The sequence below is a fragment of the Brachyistius frenatus genome, unplaced genomic scaffold (assembly GCF_029030835.1).
Source record: "Brachyistius frenatus isolate BFR_SWC_R1_liver_20210118 unplaced genomic scaffold, ASM2903083v1 Contig_56, whole genome shotgun sequence".
In the NCBI taxonomy this organism is placed as follows: domain Eukaryota; kingdom Metazoa; phylum Chordata; class Actinopteri; family Embiotocidae; genus Brachyistius; species Brachyistius frenatus.
Window position 1 is genome coordinate 195,813 of NW_027210655.1, and position 19,955 is coordinate 215,767.

Sequence of the window (19,955 nt, forward strand, 5' to 3'; positions counted from 1 at the left end):
TTTGCTGCTAATCATCAACTAAAAGAAACCAGTTGTTTTACTTTCTCTACATTTTTCTTGGGTTGTGTTTTTTGTTTTTTTTTCATGCAGGATTTTATTACTCGTAATAGAGTATTGTTACATCACGGTTTCTACGTGTCCTCATACACATATAAAAAAACAAACGTGTCTTTTTCCACGCTGGTGAAGTATTTGTTCCCTCATGGTGAGTTGAAGGGAAACTACACTGCACTCCCTACACAAACTTTTAATTTGAGTGTCTTTGAGAGTAAAAACATAAATCTGCCCTTTAGCGCCCCCGTGAGGCCGATGTTTCCTATTACATCACAGAAACTTCCCATAAAAGCATAAACATCATAAAAACATTAACATTTTAAAAATACATGATACCCCTATAAAGATATATTAATCTGTCTGTTTTCAAATAACATCTTTGTTTTAGTGCATTAAAAATATGCAACATTTTAATTAAAAGTTGTATGTAAAATTGAATTAAAATGGTATTTACATTATATATTTGATTTTTCTATCATAAATGGAGATAATATCTTTTGGACTTGCTGTAATATTTTTTTTAATAGTCACAAGTAAACAAACAAAGAAGGGATGGAGTAGTTGAACAAAAATAAGGAACAACGGTGGAGATGTTATAGCAAGATCGAAAAGACAATCATTCTGAAAAGGAAACAATAAAATTGAAAAACAATCAAACAAAAAAAAATGCAACGAGTAAAAAGAAGAACAGGAAATGAAGAAGAACAAGAAATGTTCAGAGATAATTTGCAAAGAAACTGCATAAGAAATTCAAGTTGATGAAGGTGAAATGAAGAAATGTAAATATAGATATAACAGAATATGAAAAAAAAATTAATAAATATTTTTGAAAATCATCTCACAAGCACTCAAATCAAGGCGCCGCTTAGACGTGAATAAATGTTGTTCCTGTATCTTCACATTTGATTAAAAAAAAATGACAAAATAGGATTTTAAGAGAGCAAATCTCGTCTTGTCTTTATGGATGCTGCCACCGGGGGGCGCCAAAGGTGAACTATTGTGAAAGTGTTTTACACTTTGGTGGTCGTGCAACATTCGTCTTCATATTAGTATTTAGATTTTTGCCTTCTGGAGCTGCGATCCGTAACTTTTGTACAGGTTGCACCTTCAGATAAGATGACGCTGCGTTATTGTCTGACTCACTGATTGTAAACAGCTGAAACGTTTTACATCGCAGGATTTCTGCAGAGTTAATGAGTGAAATTGAGACTTTTGAGGTCAATACTTGTTTTACGATCATGCCTGGTGTGATTAAAAAGCAGCAGGGCTTTGAATAATTGATTATATCTGCAGCACATAAAGACATTTGATAAAAAAAACAAAAAAACATTTATATGATCTGGACCCCAATAAACAGCAGAACAGGTATGCATTTATTAACCAACTACAAATTCTCACAAGATTTGACTGAAATTGACGATATTTTCTCATTTTCAGAGACCCACTCTCACAATAATCCCCTTTTTTTGGGTTATAAAAGTTTAACATCTAGATGTCTGCAAATGGACATAAAAAGTAAAATTACAGAGGACAGCAGGGAAGAGAACTTTTTTTTTTTTTAATTAAACCTTTGGAGCTGAATTCAATGTTTGTAAGACCTGCAGCTATTTTATGTTTCAGTGATGAAATTAAACCATCAGGTCAAAAATCAGGAAAACACAACAGACTGAGCTTCTTTTTTAAAGTCTTTTCCTTTGAGCTGCTTCTTTTTGTCAACGAAGCAGCACATCGGCTGTAAATGAAATGCACGAATGTGCTGTTACAAAACCTCCACATGTAAAGTTGCTGAGTCATGCCTCTGTCAGAAATCCAGACCACCCTCGGCTCCGCCTCTCTGCTCCTCACACTGGGCCGGAGGCCAGATTAACCCTGTCAGTGACCCCCTGGGGGCTAAAAAAACAAGCTGCCCCCCCTCCTCCACCTTCCCCCTCCGGCTTTGTCTGTTTCCACTTTAACTTCAGGGTTTCATACATTTTCCATTTTTACTCTATTTTGAAGTTTTGAGCTCACTGAACTCAACTGCGGAGGTTCAACCGGCAGGTTCAGAGGCAACACGTTCCCTCCTCAGTTAAAAGGACACATTCACCATTTTCATAATAACTCGGGCAGTATTGACGCATTTGAGAGCGTGGGAGATTCCAGTAGTCTTGATTCTCGGCCTGTTTAAAGGGCGTATTTCCGCTGTTTAACGTGGAGTATCGTTTAGTTGCTGCACACAACACGACCTCGCTGAAGGCCGACGGCTTCACTCTCAAAGGAGGGCGAGGAAAAGTCTTTATATGTCCTACGGTCATGTAGATGAAGCGCAGGCGCTCTGACTTTTCCAACACTTACAGTAAAGTGGTCATAACTATTATTTATACAAATACCAAAGTATCACATGACAATGTGAATGGCGTGTCGGGATATACTGCTATCCACAGACCGTATATAAAAGTGTTCGTGGCTTCCGGCTCTGAAAAATGAGGCAGATGACGAAGTGCCTTTAGCTGCAATACCACCGAGTGCCACTAGAGGTCGGCTCCCAAAATCCTCCGGCGCCATAGACTCCCATTCAACTTCTCTCGTGAACTTCTCAGTCATTAAAATGTCTCCACCAGCTATCGCTGTGTTTTTAGCTAAAGTCGCTCCTTCTTATTAGTTTTCTGGAGGTCCATCTGAAAATAATCCGTAATGAATTCAAAAATAAGCTTTGAAAAGACGCTTTTTTGGGGGGCGTGTCTGTTTGATTGACAGGCCTGTGGTGTGCCGATTGTTCATGCAAAGTGAAAGTTTAAGACTGAGATAACGGGACTCCGGAAGATTTGGGGAGGAACCAACGGTTTGCAAGAGTATAAATAGTTTTTGCACAAGGTACAAATAAATCTACATCAACTGATTTTACATTTTTTTGTAGTTATAGGATACATTATCAGACCATATTTCTCTGTCCGGAGCAGAAAGACTGAAATAGTTCAAACTATTCCCTGAACAAATGCTCAAGTTTTTCAATGTGTTTGCTATTATTTTCGTATAGCGTATAACAGTTTTATAGTTTGTGAAACACTCAACTTGATTGTTTTATAGCGTAAAATAAGGCTACTGTCCCCAAATGAGGACATCTGGTTTTGTTTTAAAAAACTTCTTCCTGTTCCAAGAAAATACATCGTTTTCATACTCATTTGACCGCAAAAAAACAAGAGAAAATAACAACGCTTTCAAAATCAAAGCTTGCATCTGAGAGGATTAATGGATTTGAATTCAATCTTATTGTTTAAAACGGCTTTGAACGTTCAAATCGTGAATCTTCCAAAGTCAAACTAAAAGGAGGATTTTGTTTCCTATTTTTCCTTCTTTTTCTGACACTTCATGGATGTAATGAAAGATTTATCTGTCTTTTTTTCAACGGAGCGAACATCTGTGTGCGCCGTGAATAAACACGCAGTCGATGCAGTCACAGAGAGATTTATTATTTTTCTTGGATTAAAAAGTCTTTGAAACGAACAACAGTACATAAAGTGACAATGGTGGTGAAGCGGCCAAAGAAACAGGCCGTCCTTCTCAACAAGGCCACGAAAACAACAACAGAGACGGTTGTCGGCGCTCATCTTCCCTCCAACGCACACGCACACGCACACGCATCCAGCCAACACGTTACACGAGTTAAAACCTCCCAAAAAAAATCTGTCTGGGGACTTTATGATGCATTGAAATGCAAGAATATTTTCTACACAAATAAAACACGAAGCACGCACGTCTTCACGCTTTTCATCCGCTGGGACGAAAACTGTGATGAAAACACACATTAACACACACACACACACACACACACACACACACACACACACACACACACACACACACACACACACACACACACACACACACACACACACACACACACATTAACACACTGAATTTCCCTCTCGTGGAAATTAAAATTTGAGTTTTTCAGCGCAGCTTCCCGCCGGCTGAAATCACCACGACGTAGATTTTTTTTTTTGGTTTCGATCGAGAGGCGGGTTTGGCACATGGAGACGACCGTTAAAAAAGAAAAAAGAAAAAAAAGAATAGTAAGACAGTGAAAAACAAAACGTTAAAAAGGAGAAACCACCCGTGTTTTTTCCAGACGCAGCACTTTTACCCGCGGTCCGCGATGATTTCCCCCGTCTGACGTTTTATGCAGTTAAGATTAGTTCTGATTATTCAAATTTATTGGTAAATTTATTATTTATTTACATTTATTGATATCTCAGATGACTAAAACAGTGATTCATAAAAAGAGCAAACGTAAAGACTGTTACATGGAGGGCTGCAGCAGTTGCCGAATAATCTTTGTTATATTCTCAATTTATTTATTAGTTGATTTTAAAAAAAGAAGGCCGCTGAGCCTCCTGGAAATTTGATTAAGAAGAAATGACGCAAAACACCAAAAAGTTCTGTGATTATCTTCTCAGGCTGAATAAACTCTCCTGTTTCTTTCGAGGCCAGTGACTGATATCCAACGGATAAGCACATACACCATACGCATGAACAAAAAAAAACAAAAAAACGGGGTTAAAGTCTGTCCCGTCGCCCAAAAGTAAACAAAATGTCAGTCAACGGCCTGAAATCACCGTGGCAACGCTTCATTTTATCTGCGGACTACAATGACTGAAAACAGATTGTGTCACTGCCTTCGGTGTGATGGAAACACCCCCCCCCCCCCACACACACACACACACACCCCCACACACACACACAGGTAGCACGGCAGCTGGTCCGCAAAGGTGGAGGTAACCCCAGGCAACGGGAGGAGGAGGAAGAGGAGGAGCTTCACCCTCCTCCTCCTCAGCACCTGATGAGCGTCAGGAACTCATCGCGGGTTTTCGGATCTTCCCTGAAGACGCCCAACATGGTGCTGGTGACGGTTTTACTGTTCATCTTCTGAACGCCGCGCATCACCATGCACATGTGGCTGCAGTGGGGGGGGGGGGGGAAGCGGGGAGGGCAGGGGGAGGATTTCAAATTCATTAAATAGAAATAAAAAAGAAGACAGAAGGAGAAAGAAGAGAAAGAGGAAGTAAAGAAAAGTGAGGCTAATTTGCAATGAATTCTGGGTAAATTAAGACAGTTTTCAAACTAACAAAAACAAAAGACGGAAAACCGTTTTCCTCTTAATTGTCACAAAGAGTGAAACAAAAACAAAGAAGTCAAAACCGCCCCCAAAAAACCCAATAAAACGGTTTGAGAACATTGTGACAGATGCAACGAACGATACGTTCAAAATGGAAGAACTAACATGAAGATGCAACGGAGATGGAGCTGAAAATATGAAGAGACATCGCTCACTTCTGTGGGAATACGTTAGTTACCATGGAAACTCAAGCCACCTTCCCACTGCAGAAAGAACCTTTTGAAGAACCCAGTTCCTCGACCTGCGTTTCTACTGGAGGAACCAGGATCTAATAGTTTGAACGTTGTTGTTTTTTTCTCCCCACCCCTGATTTCTAAAAACATGCAACTGCAAACACGTTTATTTAGTTTCTTCTCTGCAGAAGAAACTCTGCGACGATGACGACGGAGTCCGGGTTTTGTCAAAACACGCAGCAGGATTTTAGACTTCAATCTGCCATGAGAACATTTTGGACCGTCATCGTTTGTTTTTTATCGTCGCATCCATTATGTATTCCCGGAGGCATGGGGCACGTCAGCCGGCTAATTCGTTTTATCTTTGACAGGCAGGTTCCTCAAAAGATTTTCTGTTTCCCGGGGAAAGCGTCTGCGGTGGAAAACAAAGCTTTCATAAAACTAGACCAAGAAAAGAAGACGAGTGGAGATGGAGAAAGAGAGAGAGAAAAGAAAAAGACGAGAGAAATAAAATGTTCCTCGTGAAGAAGACAGAAGGAGAGCAGATATATTTGACTCCGGACGAACGTACGTGGCCTCGATGACGACGCCGACCCCGGTGGGCTGCAGGGCCTCGGTGATCGCCACGGCGATCTGTTTGGTCAGCCTCTCCTGAACTGTGGACGGACAAGACAGACGTGAGCAAACAGTTCGAGCAAACAGTCCGGACCTTGATCGCTGACCGCTTCGCGAGCTGTTTAAAATGACAGTCGGGTAGTCTCGTCCACCTTTTTATGTAAAATATTATTCTCAATTGAAACGGAGCAATATTTCCCTCTGAAATGCATTTAAAAGTGTAATAAAATGAAATGACTTAAAAGTATAAATACGTCAAAATAGAATTTTCATGTAACAGTAGAAGTTTTTTTTGTTTTTTTTTGGTACCTTGTAGTCGACGGCTGTAGATTTCAACAATCCTGAGGAGGAGAGACGGAAACTGTTAATGCATCATTCAATTAATTCAAATCAAAACTGATTGACGAGAGAAAAAGAAAAAAATAAACATCTCTCTTTTTCTGTAAGTTTAAAAATTCATTTTTGTTGCATTTCCTCCACTGACAAGTTCTACCGATGGAGGGGGATTTTTCACAACCTGGCAACTGTGAGAAATGTCTCCATGATGGCTTTACTTACAGGAAAAATCAATTATCTTTCATTTAAAAAGACATTAACACACTTTTAAGAAAAGCCTTCATAAATGGTAACGACACAGTATAAAGTAATATTAGTCTATGAAGCGTAGAAATATCGGAACATGAGATATAGCCGATAAAAAAAACAAAAAAAACATAACAACAATATAGTCGTGATATAAGAAATATAAAATAATGAAAGCACTTCTATTATCTTTTTGAATGTTATTTCACGTCACTTCCTGTAAAGTCGGTACGTTGATCGGGACTTTCCTCACGAACATGATGAAACCAGCTCCGTTTGGACGTCACGACGACAAACCTCCAGAAAACTCGCTCAGTCATTTTAAAGCAGCCGTAGATCCTGCAGATCTGCAGAAAAATAAACGACCCGCTCTCCGACCTCCGACCTCCGACCTCCGACCTGCTGCTCTTCTCCGTGAGCGAAACCGCTTCGGACAAACTCGACCCCGTTCACCTCCGAGGAAATGTCACCAAAGACCAAAAAACGGGGACCGAGAAGACGGTCGGTCCATTTTATAGAGAAGCTGAAGACGACGACGACGACGACGACGACACCGGAGCATCTAAAACGATTCATTTCGCAGCGCAAGCGAAGGTTGCCCCCGGCAACGGCAGTCGTTTCTTTTAACGCCGAGTGGCGGGTCGATCTGTGAACCTTTTTTTTTTTTCCGGGCGATAAATTTATTTACTGACAGTATTATGAGCATTTCTTTTTCAGAGGTTTTTGATCGGCGCCACCTGGCGAACGGGTCGCCGACATCCCGATTTTGTCTTTTAAAAAAAAAAAAGGGGAGTTTCGTCGCCACCTTGGCGCACGTGTGCGTACGTGTCCGGCGCTGCGTTAGTAAAGGGTGTTAGTACGATAAGCCCCGAAGGTATTGGGGTCAGCGGGATTCAGATTCTACACCAGTACACACTACTTTTAATAATCAGCTTAAACACAGACACGAACACACACACAGAGTGATTCATAGAAGAGTCAAATTTACTCACCTGGCCAGCTTGCTGAGTCCCAGGACTCTCTTGTTGGGGAGGTAACCGATGTGAACCTGCACAAAACGTGACAAAGTTTAAGGTGCAGTTTGTTACGGATCTCAGCTCGGCTAGAAAAAAATATATTTTCTTTAAAGAAGGATCCTTTAAAAAAAAAAACTAAACATTTACAGACTCCTCGAATCATCTCAATCCAAACAAATCTTCAGTCTGCTTCACAGTGAAACAGTTTCTGGAGTTCCAGCTCGGTTTTCTGTCTCTCGTCTTTGTTTTGATTTTGCAAAAGTGCGATTTTAAGTTTAAACATCTGTTTTGTGCGGCAGACAGAATATTGGGAGGGATTATTATTTTTTTATTTTTTTCATGTGGATCTTTTAAAATAGTATTTGTGTATTCCCAACAACACGCCGTAATCTTCTGACATTTCCAAATCTTGATCTCGACTCGGTGAACCGGCGCTTCTTCCGCAAGTCTTTGTCAATCATCATCTGCAATTTTTAATATTTAGCTCCTTCTCCGATGTACTTCACTTTCCCTGAAGGAATTTCTTCCCTGTAGTCGTCTCTTGACTGAGAGTTGTATACGCCACCCATTTTTAACGCTTTTGTATAGTAAATATACAAATATAATATAAATCTACTGCATGTTCTGCTGTTGAATATTACATCATCGCGTGTTTCCCCTGAATATAAAACCAGGGTTTAAATCCAGTGTTTCAAACAAACCGGACAGAACTGCAAACATGAACCGGCTGTAAAAATCCACGGCCGAGGACACGTCCTGAGGACACGTCTGAGGACACGTCTGAGGACACGTCTGAATGTCTGAAAGGCTCGCTAACATCAGCTGAAACAGAAAACGGGAGGATATGAACGCAGACTGTTGATTCAAATGCAAACGGTGACGAGTTTTTAAACCGTCGGGCTCGGAGAGAGAGGAAAAAAAAAAGGACGAGAGTCGAACGGGTGGACGAGACGAGAGGAGGACGATGGAGAATCGCCGCTGTGGACGACTGCAGGCTCTAATACACACACACACACACACACACACGCACACACACACACGCACACGCACACACACACACACACACACACACACACGCACACACACACGCACACGTCAGACGCAATTTGTTGACGAGACGAGAGAAAGGGCAGCGGCAACAAGCGTGCAAAGATCTCTTCCTGTTTTCTTTCCATTTTTGTTTCTTCTTCCCGTCTGCGGCCGCCTGATATACCGACATCAAGCCGCTCACGCTTCTTCGCTTATCTGATCAAGTTTTATTTATTTTTATTTTTTTTATATATATATTTTCTGACGTGCTTGCGAGCGATGACGATGGAGCGAGTTTAAAAAAATAAAATATATCATAAATAGAAAATAATATTACGACAGATTTAGTTTTTTCTTTGTTCAAGCCACGTTTAGTTTCGTCGCTTTTGTTTCGTGGCACGTTTACTTTTAGTTCTTGATCTCGTTTAAAGCAGACGCACAAAGTTAGCAACTAAAAGCGGAAGAAAGCGTTTCAGTTTTAAAAGTATGAGTTTTTTTTAGTTTTTTTTTTTGATCAAATACTACTTTCTGTTTTTCCGATGTTTAAACAAGCAGCACTTTATATGGAGACAATATGTCGGAGATACGCGTCTGTCAGCGTGTTGTGGAGTTCGTCTGCCATCTAGTGGCCAAAACAATATTACTTCACGTCACTCAGTTTTGTGAAATTACTTTCTTTTTTTTTTAAAACACTTTGTTTTGAGAAAAAAAATTAAAACAAAAAGGAAGAAAATTTGATAATGTGCAAACAACTTTATTACAACCTATAAAAGTATTGTAAGTTCAACCTGGATAAAAAAAATATTATTTTTTTTAAATCCTTCAACAAAATCTATATATATTAAAAGAGAAATAAGTTTTTCAGTTATTTATCAATATTATTATTTATATAATATTATTTATTATTATCAATGATCAAACAGACACGCCCCCCAGAAACACATCTACTTAAAGCTTATTTTCTAATTAACGACGGGATTATTGTCAGATGGACCTCCAGAAAAACTAAACATGGATCAGTGAATTTAGCGAATGACATGCAGGAAGACTCGTGGAAGAAATGTGATCGAGAACGTCACGAAAGAAGTTGAATGGGAGTCTATGGAAAACCGGCGCTTTTTTTTTGGAGCCAACCCCTAGTGGCCCCGCGGTGGTATTACAGTTTAAGGCACTTCTGCATAGATATGTTATTATCTTTATAAGATGCCTCACTACTTTTAGAGTCCTAAAACCTTTGTACAGCACATACATGTTTGTTTTTTTTGCGTATTATTTGCAGAAAATCACAAATCAAAAGGTCTCAAAAACATCGACCGGAGAAACGAGTCCAACAACCCGAAGCCGTTTCGTTTTAAAGATCGACACCTTAAATTGCATCACGGTGAAGAAGTGATTACACCTGAATACAAAGTGACAGACGTTTGGTTGTTTTGTTTTTCCTGCGTATTGTCTTGATATGACAGCGTCTCTGCTGACCGTAAAAGTCAATGACAGCCTGCAATAAAGTCAACTCATCATCGGCTACCTGCACGCCGACAATAAGAGGAGGACGGAGGAGACACGAGGGTGGATGAGGATGACGACGGAGGTGTGTGTGCGTGTGCGTGTGTGTGTGTGTGTGTGTGTGTGCGTGTGTGTGTGTGTGTGTGTGTGTGTGTGTGTGTGTGTGTGTGATTCACTGCTGTCATCAGAGCCCATTTTTACACCGGTGGAAACAGGATGAGCTGCCAGCCTCTATTGTCTTTGAACGACGTGCACCTGCAGGCGACGATGGGCGGAGAAGAGAGAGCCGAAGAAGAGGAGGCAGAACGAGAGAGAAGAGGAAGATGAAGAAGAAGTGGCCGACCGGGCTTTAGTGGAGAGTAATGATGTCAAAGGAGCAGGGAGGAGAAAAAAAAAAAAAAAAACACACACCCGACAACAGATGAACAGATTTGAGCTTATCTGATTGTTTCTCATGTTCAGACAAACGTCAGAGAAAATGTTTTTTTTTAAGATCTGCTCACGTCTGCTTCGATGGTTTTTTTGTTGTGTACGAGATTATATAATAAAAAACACCAAAAAAAACCAGATACAGCAAGAATCACTCAGTTTTTCAGCTGTAATTATTTCGATTGTGAATAAAAGCTCCTGTCGTCATAAAAAATACGAGGGTGGATCAAAGTTACGTCTCTTGAGCGACATCAGCACCCGAGGGCCGCACGTTGACCGCGGACCTGAAACCGGACCAGAGAAATGTCAGATTTTGGGGTAAAACAAAATAAAAAAAATTCAACACACCCGCTTACAGCCGAGTGTTCCTGAGCCCATGCAGTGATTTCAACTACGGAATCAGGGCCCAGAAAAACATCCGATATCGGATCAAACTCTGGAAATCGTCAACAGAGACACTCGAAACGCTTCAGGAAGTCTAACGGCGATGAGGCGACGAGCCGGGCGAGGTCGTTCTGGACGCCGTTTACGTTTCGAGAGGGGGCGGAGCTTCACTGTTCAGAGACCGAAGAGGGCGCGTCGGGTCAGGAGACGCCGGGTGGGGTTTTTTTCTTTGACGTCGGTGTCCCCGTGAATTCGTCCCCCCTCAGAGAGTCAGACTGTCAACACCGAGTTCTACCGGGAACAAAACAGCCGCTGCAAACCATCTAAGCTGTGGTGCCATGGCAACAACACAATCGTAGCTCCCCCACGCAACAGGAGCAGTCTCTAAACTTTATGATCGCAGGTTTAATTTGAGGCAGTGAAACAACGTGGTGTGTGTGTGTGTGTGTGTGTGTGTGTGTGTGTGTGTGTGTGTGTGTGTGTGTGTGTGTGTGTGTGTGTGTGTGTGTGTGTGTGTGTGTGTGTGTGTGCGTGTGCGTGTGTGCGTGTGTGTCCTCTCACCCTGCCGAAGATGGGCACCAGGTGATGTTCGCACATGGAGAACATGTCGATGTCCTTGACGATCACCAACTCGTCGTGGTCTTCGTCGAAGATGGCGTCGTTCAGCACGTCTGGAGAGAAACAAAAACAAAAACAAACAAAACAAAAAAAGGAAATGAAAGAAAAATCTAAAAACCTCCAACAGCTTCTTTTTTTTTTCAAAATAATTTAACCTTCAGACCGTCGACTTTTACATTCCAGGTGTAAAAACGTACTTTCACAGCTGCGGTGACCATTTCTGGTACTTTTGAACCGTTGTTTTACAGCCGTTGACGGGATTTATTCAGTCGGTGTTTAAACTCTTTAAAATCCATCCTTCATCACTTTCCGTATTGTTTTGAGGACAGACGGAAACCAGCCCGACGCCGGCCGCTTCACCTCCGCCGTTCACTCGTTATCGTTGACTTTCTCTCCGTCTAATTATAGCTCCGCTTCCTCCTTCCCTGCTGTTTGCTTTATTGCATTTTTTCAGATGTTTTTTTTTTTTTTTTTTTGCCGAGGTTCAATAAACGGCTTTATCTGTTTGTGGGCGACGCGCCTCGCTCTCGCCGCGGCAGGTTTTTTAATTTCCTGAGCGGCTATCTGTCGGAGGGAGAGGCGGCGAGGAGGGGTTGAGGCCGCCGGCAGCGGCAGAACGCGCTGACTCGTTGCAGGTGTCAGCTGTCCGTCGTTCGGAGGCGGGAGGACATTTCTGTTCGTGGGATTATGATGCCGTCTGAGAAACACCTCATCGGCAACACATTCGAGTTCGACAGCTTCTCCTCTGCTGAGCCGGCGCCTTTTATCTGATGATCTTATTGACAATAAACAGTTCCAACTCCGAGTGCTGTTGTTTCCTGATTCATAATAAGGTTTCCACCTGCCAGCCGCGGGCTGTGGATCAGACTCGATCTGATTGGAAACCTGACCACGCTACGTCCCGCCCACCGATAGCTGGAACCTGACTGCACCACAAGCCTGTCAATCAAACAGACACGCCCCCTCCCCCCCCAAAAACAGGTTTTTGTTTTTTTTAAGTTGATTTTCTAATGAATGAGGGATTATTTTCAGATGGACTTCCAGAAAACTAATAAGAAGGAGCGACTTTAACTAACGACACCGAGATAACTGATGGACACGTTTTATTGACTGAGAATTTAATGAGACTAAGTTGAATGGGAGTCTACGGAGACGGAGGCTTTTTGGAGCCGACTCGGTGGTATTGCAGCTTAAGGCCCTTCCGCATCATTTTTCAGACTCGGAAGCTCCGAAAACTTTTATATCCAGTCAACAGGTTAAACGAACAGTATCACGTTTTGTTTTCTGAAAGTAAGTGGACGCTTTAACCAGCTGGTGGCGCTCCAAAGGACGGCGTAGGAAAACACCTGCTTTAGGTCCGAGTAGATGTTCTGCAGATTTTGGCTTTTAAAAAGTTCTGTTTGTTGAATCTGGAGCTCCCGGACAAGACGACCACATCCTGGATGAAGTTTGCCTTCAGGTCGTCGCTGTAATAAAGCGCTAATGCTGTTCGGGAGTTTTGTAATCAAGAACAAGTCGAGGCCTAAAGCGAGACTTCGCAGCAGCGGATAACGTTGTTGTCGCCGATTTAACGATGTGGAAACACGGCGATATCTAAACGGTTTTATTCAGAGGAAAACTGCAGGTGGACGCATTTTACATTTATTTTGCTTTTTTTTTTCTTCATCCAAATACGTTTAGGGATCTGGAGGTTTGTTTGAACGCTATTACTTTAACGTATTTTCATGTCTGCACCGTTTAATCCCAGATTAGCACTTCCTGTTTCGCAGTGTGCACACGGCTGTCCAGACGACCGGACGACAAAAAAAAACTAAAAAAACGTGACGATCGTCGGGCAACTTCTGCAACTGCACAAAACTTCTTTTAACTTCCAATGGAAAGATCCAGACAATGAGAAACAGCTTTTATAAAACATCGATTACTTTGACGCCAACTGCGATCTTGATGTAATTCCTCCCGACAGGACGATGCTCTGAGGACTTCCCGGTGAAATGAAATATCGCCAACTTCTCGTTACGGCAGCAGTTACAGTAGAAATGTCTCTCTCGCGCACTCGCGCACACGACCTGAAGGAAAATGACGTCAGCCGAGCAAAACTAAATAAAAGGGCAACCGGTGAGGACGGCGGTCGGCGCGAGCGCCCCGGGCGACAGCAAGGCGAGGCGGTTATCAGGTAATGACAGCGTTACTCATCATCATCAGCGCTTACATTCAATAGTGCTGCCTCCTGTGTGTGTGTGTGTGTGTGTGTGTGTGTGTGTGTGTGTGTGTGTGTGTGTGTGTGTGTGTGTGTGTGTGTGTGTGTGTGTGTGTGTGTGTGTGTGTGTGTGTGTGGGGAGGACACACACTCTCCCGTACGTACACGAAGGTTTTTAGATACTTTGGATGAAGATCTAGATTCTTATCCATCGCGAAATAAGACCCGGACCGACCTCCCCACCTGCTGCGTGCCGTGAAAAAAAAACAAATAAAGAAGATGAGTTGATGTTGAATTCATTCATTTTCAGCGTCTCTCACTTTGCTTCGTGTCGAAATTATTATTTTGCACAGAATTGGTTTTTATATACGCACTCAAAACCGAGGCGTAACCCCCCCCGCGGGGGGCATGTGTTGGTGAGTCACCGCCGTCCATCCCTGCCTTTAAATAGACAGAGACACACAGAGAGACACACAGAGACACACACAGAGACGAGACACACAGAGACACAAAGAGACACACACACACACGACATTTACAAGCAGCCGTTTCAACATCCCGTAATCTTCCGTCTCCACGACGCTTTCAGATCTGCTGAGTTTCAGGAAATTGTGTTTCTGTTTATTAAAAAAAAAAAAAAGAAGATGTTTATTGACTCCCCCGATGCCTTTAAGACGCCTTTTTTTTTTTCTTTTTTTTTTGGTCGGAGGCTACTAAACCACGGGCTTTGAAGGTTGCTGGGCAACCGCGCTAAACAGCTGGCGATCAGCTGTTCGTCCTTTAAACAGGTCGGAGGGTTGCCAGTTTACGTCGCGCCGCTTGTTAATTAACGCAAGTGAAGAAAACGTCTCGTTAAATCTGCGATGGCGTTTTCTAATTGAGGGAAATCTGGTTTATTACAGCTGTTGTTTTGCCAACATTTTATCAATAGTTGCTGAGATTTGGGAACGTTGTGACAATAAATACAAAAGTTACACAAATATTTCTGAGCCGTAGCACGTAAAACATTTTGCAATTTTTACCGTGGACTTGAGCTAAATCTTTGAAATAACAAGGCTGAGATCGTCTGGACGTTTTTGTTTTTTTTGTAACACTCGACTCCGAGTCCACAAGTCCACAGACAAGGCTAACGTCGTCACGGTAACAAGCTATCAAGCCAACGCAAGGCAGATTTTTTTTTGTTTTGTTTTGTTTGATGTGTGAGCATGCAAACATTTTGCTGGAAATTTAATGTTTTATAAATCTATTTTTAAATCCCATTTTTTTCTGCTTCTGAAATACAAAAAAAATTGCAGGTTTCTTGTTTTATTTGTCAGTAAATTCATTATTTTGGTTGAATTATTTTTTTATAATAAAAACAATCTGAATACATTAACTTGAAAAAATAGACTTTTTTTCATAATTATGTGAAAATAATGAATATAGACAATAATTCAGAGCTATTAATAAGAAAATAGTTGCAGATTACTTTTTTTTATTTTAATTTTTTAAATGCTAAACATTTCCACTAACGAGGCTCTGGTATTGTTACGCTCCTTTTTTAATCCTTCAACTTTCCCTCATTAATCGCTGGCGTTGGTCAGGTGCTCAACAACAAGAGGATTTGAAGCTCAGGTTGGGATGAAAAAAAAAACACACACACACACACACACACACACACACACACACACACACACACACACAAAGTGCTGTAAACGCTCCACAACTTTGTGTGTGTGTGTGTGTGTGTGTGTGTTTGTTTTTGTGTGTTTTCTGCCTCCAGGAAGTCAAAGGGGGGAGTCTCCCGTGACGACCAATCGGCAGACAGACGGTGCAGCATACATGTAAACCATCATTATCTGCACCGTCCACTGTCCACCGTCCACCGTCCTCCTGGAGACGAGAGGAGCTTCCAGGGCATACGAGTCTGGACTTTAAAAAAAAAAAAAAAAAAAAAAGAAAGAAATCTCTTCTTTGCCTCGTTCCCCCCCCTCCTCCACCACCACCACCACCACCACCACCACCTCGCATTCCTTCTTTAAGTGTTACAGCTTTATAACACACATCTACAACAACTCCCCCCATAACTACTTCCAGATGGAGCTCTGCAAAAGGGGGCAGATCTCCTCCGACTCCCAACACGCCGGAGCGTGGAGAAGCCGACCCATGTGGACGCATGATGTTCACCTCTTCCACCGGTTACATCATCACAAACTGTTTCAAACCTTCAAGGATCCCAAAAGGGGCAAAAACAAACCAAAAATGAGACTTGTGGACGACAACAACAACAACAACAACAACAAAAATCACTTCAAACTAAACTCTTTAATGGATTTTTCTGGTAATTAATTCAGCAATTAGCTATTTTAGTCTGTGAAATGTCCTTCACTGATCAATTTAGTCGACGGGAAACGGGATGTTTATTGGTTTAATTAAAAAGATGTTATAGATGGAAACACATGAAAAAAAAATCAAGTAGAAAAAGGTTTTAAGAGGTGAAATTAGTTTTTTTTTTGCAGTCTTCAGTTTAATGGATATTAACTGGTTTTAGTTGATGAGCTTTAATACTTCTAAATAAGATACACGTGTTTGGCATTTAATTCCTGTTTAAGAAGGGGTTATTTTCAGTGAGAAAACACGATGTGACAAGTTCAGTGGTGGAAAGTAACTAAGTACACGTAGTCAGGTATTCTTGCGAGGTACTCGAGTACATCCATATTAGATTGATTCACAATTTAAATTAAATATGAATACACAACGAAGGTTCATTTGGCAGCAAAATAAATAGAGAATAAAGGTAGATTAAATATATATATAAATATATAATAAAATATACATGTTTGTGTACATATTACTTACATTACCAAATAAATTATTGTACTTTTACTTCACTATCTAACAATAAATAACCGGTTATACGACGTAAAACGCTGCTTTTCATGCATAACGAATAATTACGAGTACCTTTACTTTGGATAAAAAAAAAATTCTGAATCACTTTATTTTATTCAATAAATATTCATCAGTGCACGACTTGCTGATGGAGTATTTGTACTTTTACTGTTGCAAAGAACCTGACTGCTGCAGTGGAAATAACAATGGAAATACTTTATTACTTGGGTATTTCTTCCCTCAGGAGAGTAACACGAGTTTTAATCATGAAGGTCTACAAATGTGACAGAAAGACTGTTTCAAGGTGTTCAAGGAATAATTCCCAGATGTTTAAGCAGATGCATTTTAACCTGATTATAAATGAAATTTTTTGTTGTTTTGACAGAAACATTTGAATGATTCCTGCAGCTGGAAACTCCAGCTTGAAACATTTTTCACTCAATAAAACATGTTTAACTGATCCCTCTGATAGAAGTGAATAAAGTGTTCAGCAAGAAGTAAAAAAAACCCACTAAAATAAAACTTGAATATGCAAGTTACAGTAAGCAAAAACCATGCAAAATAAAGTATTAAAAATGAGTATTTGTTTGGCAGAATGGCCCCTCTAAACTTATTCATATTACTGGTGGATTGATGTTACATTTTTATAAAGTGATTGTCTGATTTGAATGTAAAATCTAAAAGTACAAAGTCACTACAGCTGCCGGATCATTGCAGGGCTTGAAAAAGTGCAATATTTCCCACTGAAATTCAGTAAAAATGTATTGTATAGTGTATCACAAGTTTAAGTATCCCAAATTAAAACTCCAACACTTTCCCCTGGGTCAGTTTTGAAGTTGTTGTTTTTGTAATTTCTCATGTGAAACCTTGCTGTCTTCTCCTCGGTCGGACCTGCCACCTGTTGACCGCAGCACAAATCCCCGCCGCCCCCTGAGCGGCTTTGTGGATTTACAAACTCACCGATAATTTTCTCCTGGTAGCCCTTGGTGAAGAACTGCATGGCGGTGGCGGCCCTCCAGGGGGTTTTGAGGAGCCCCTGCCGCTGCGGGTCCTCCCCGAGCCCCCTCAGGATGGTGGTGTAGGCTGCGGCCAGGGACGGCAGGTTCATCTCGTTGTCCTCCACGCTGCGGGTGCGCTCCTCCTTCCAGGTCTCCATCACAGAGTCGGCGGCGGCTGCGGCTGCGGCCGGCCGGTGCGACCCGGACTCGGCGCCCGGTGCCGGCGGATCTGAGCCGTGACCGGTGCCGCCGGCCGGCCGCTTCACCATCCCGTCAAAGTGTCCGTTGAACACGGAGCCGCCGCCGCCGCCGTCCCCGGCATCCTTTTTGTCGGCCGAAGTGTACTGTGTCTGCTTGGCGTGCTCCATCACTTCTGGTTCCGTCCGGTCCATCTGAGCTGAGCACTTGTTGGATCAGTTTCCGGCCGCAGTTCGCTCCGCTGGTTTTATTTCCAGTTGAAGTGGGCGCTCCTCGCTGCCTCAGCACCCCCCCCCCCCACCTCCCACCCCCCGGGGTTTATAGGGGCAGGATAATCCACGGAGCGCTCCCATTGGCTGGTTAGTCCCAAGGGGGCGGGGCCACCTCCTCACATGTACATCATTTTCCAGAGGTGGAAGGTCATTAAAGTGGTTGTTTTGCGTGTCTTTGTGGTTGTTTTGTGTATCTTCAGGGTTTCACTGTAACTTCCAGCAGCCCTACAGAGCAGACGTGTTTTCTTCAGCTCTCCGCCTTAGCTGCTTTAGCTGCTTTAGCTGCTTTAGCTGCGCTTTGTCTCCAATCTGCTAGTTTTTCTAAATATCATTTCTCAGAGAGGCTGCCGAGCACAGGAGGAGAGGAGCTTTTGCTCGCTACAAACAGGATTTTGAATGATGTTTTTCGTTGCGAGTCGAGCCGAGACGGGCCGGCCCGCCGTCGGTAAACTGTGTGGGCAACACAGAAACTTTTGTGCGTCTCCGTGGTTCTTTTGTGCGTCTCCGTGGTTCTTTTGTGCGTCTCCGTGGTTCTTTTGTGCGTCTCCGTGGTTCTTTTGTGCGTCTCCGTGGTTGTGTTACGACTGTGGTCTTCGTTGCGTTTGTGGGTTTTTTTGGCCTCCAGCCACTTTTTTTACTTTTTGTAAATATTGTAAATAAATTGTCGGATTGAAACCAAGTTCATTCTTTGCTGCGTTTTGCGTGGTGGACTTAAGAGTCACCGTTGGCGTCGGGACGTTGTTCGGGTCGCCGTTCCCCCGCAGTTGCCGATCCGCGGCGTGTCTTTCATCCTCGGTGATGATTCAGCCGGAGGAAACGTTTTTACTTCCAGCCCAAGTCGTCGACGTTCCCGTCGCCGCTGCACTCGCCTCCTCTTCCTCCTCTTCCTCCTCTTCCTGCCTCGGAGGCAAATGTGTTCCCTGGCGTGACATTACGGGCGCGCAGGACTCGTAAACTAGGCGATGGTGTTGATTCGTCTGGGTCGTTCACGGCTACATTAGATTAACCTTCATATAAAATGCATCAAATCCCGTCCTTGCCGTCCAGAGTCCTGAGACGCGCTTCAACGGTTCCATCAGACGTTAAAATCCATGCTGCGAAAAATCTACACAGAACATAGAAAATCCATAAAAACATCATTTAATCCTGGTGAAAAAGTTGTGTGTGTCTCTGTGGTGGTTTTGTGTGTCTTTGTGGTTGTTTTGTGTGTCTTTGTAGTTTTGTGTCTTTGTGGTTGTTTGTGTGTCTTTGTAGTTTTGTGCCTCTGTGGTTGTTTGTGTGTCTTTGTAGTGGTTTTGTGTGTCTTTGTGGTTGTTTTGTGTGTCTTTGTGGTTGTTTTGTGTGTCTTTGTGGTTGTTTTGTGTCTTTGTGGTTGTTTTGTGTCTTTGTGGTTGTTTTGTGTGTCTTTGTGGTTGTTCTTTGTGTCTTTGAGGTTGTTTTGTGTCTCTGTGGTTGTTTTGTGTGTCTTTGTGGTTGTTTTGTGTCTTTGTGGTTGTTCTGTGTGTCTTTGTGGTTGTTTTGTGTGTCTTTGTGGTTGTTTTGTGTCTCTGTGGTTGTTTTGTGTGTCTTTGGTTGTTTTGTGTCTTTGTGGTTGTTCTGTGTGTTTGTGGTTGTTTTGTGTCTCTGTGGTTGTTTTGTGTCTTTGTGGTTGTTCTGTGTCTTTGTGGTTGTTTTGTGTCTTTGTGGTTCTTTTGTGTGTCTTTTTGGTTGTTTTGAGTCTTTGTGGTTGTTCTGTGTGTCTTTGTGGTTGTTTTGTGTCTTTGTGGTTCTTTTGTGTGTCTTTTTGGTTGTTTTGAGTCTTTGTGGTTGTTCTTTGTGTCTTTGTGGTTGTTTTGTGTCTTTGTGGTTGTTTTGAGTCTCT

At 42.2% G+C, this 19,955-nt stretch overlaps 1 protein-coding gene across 1 annotated transcript; it reads right to left on the reverse strand.

The window, feature by feature from the left end:
- Window positions 1-3,482: 3,482 nt before the first annotated feature.
- Window positions 3,483-18,086, reverse strand: gch1 (GTP cyclohydrolase 1). Its single transcript, XM_069705395.1, has 6 exons — window positions 17,587-18,086; window positions 11,502-11,611; window positions 7,572-7,627; window positions 6,307-6,338; window positions 5,954-6,038; window positions 3,483-4,990 (listed from the first exon to the last, which is right to left on the reverse strand). Exons 1-6 carry the CDS (start codon window positions 18,014-18,016, stop codon window positions 4,864-4,866), a joined length of 840 nt encoding a protein of 279 aa, XP_069561496.1. The 5' UTR covers window positions 18,017-18,086; the 3' UTR covers window positions 3,483-4,863.
- Between the last annotated feature and the right edge of the window lie 1,869 nt (window positions 18,087-19,955).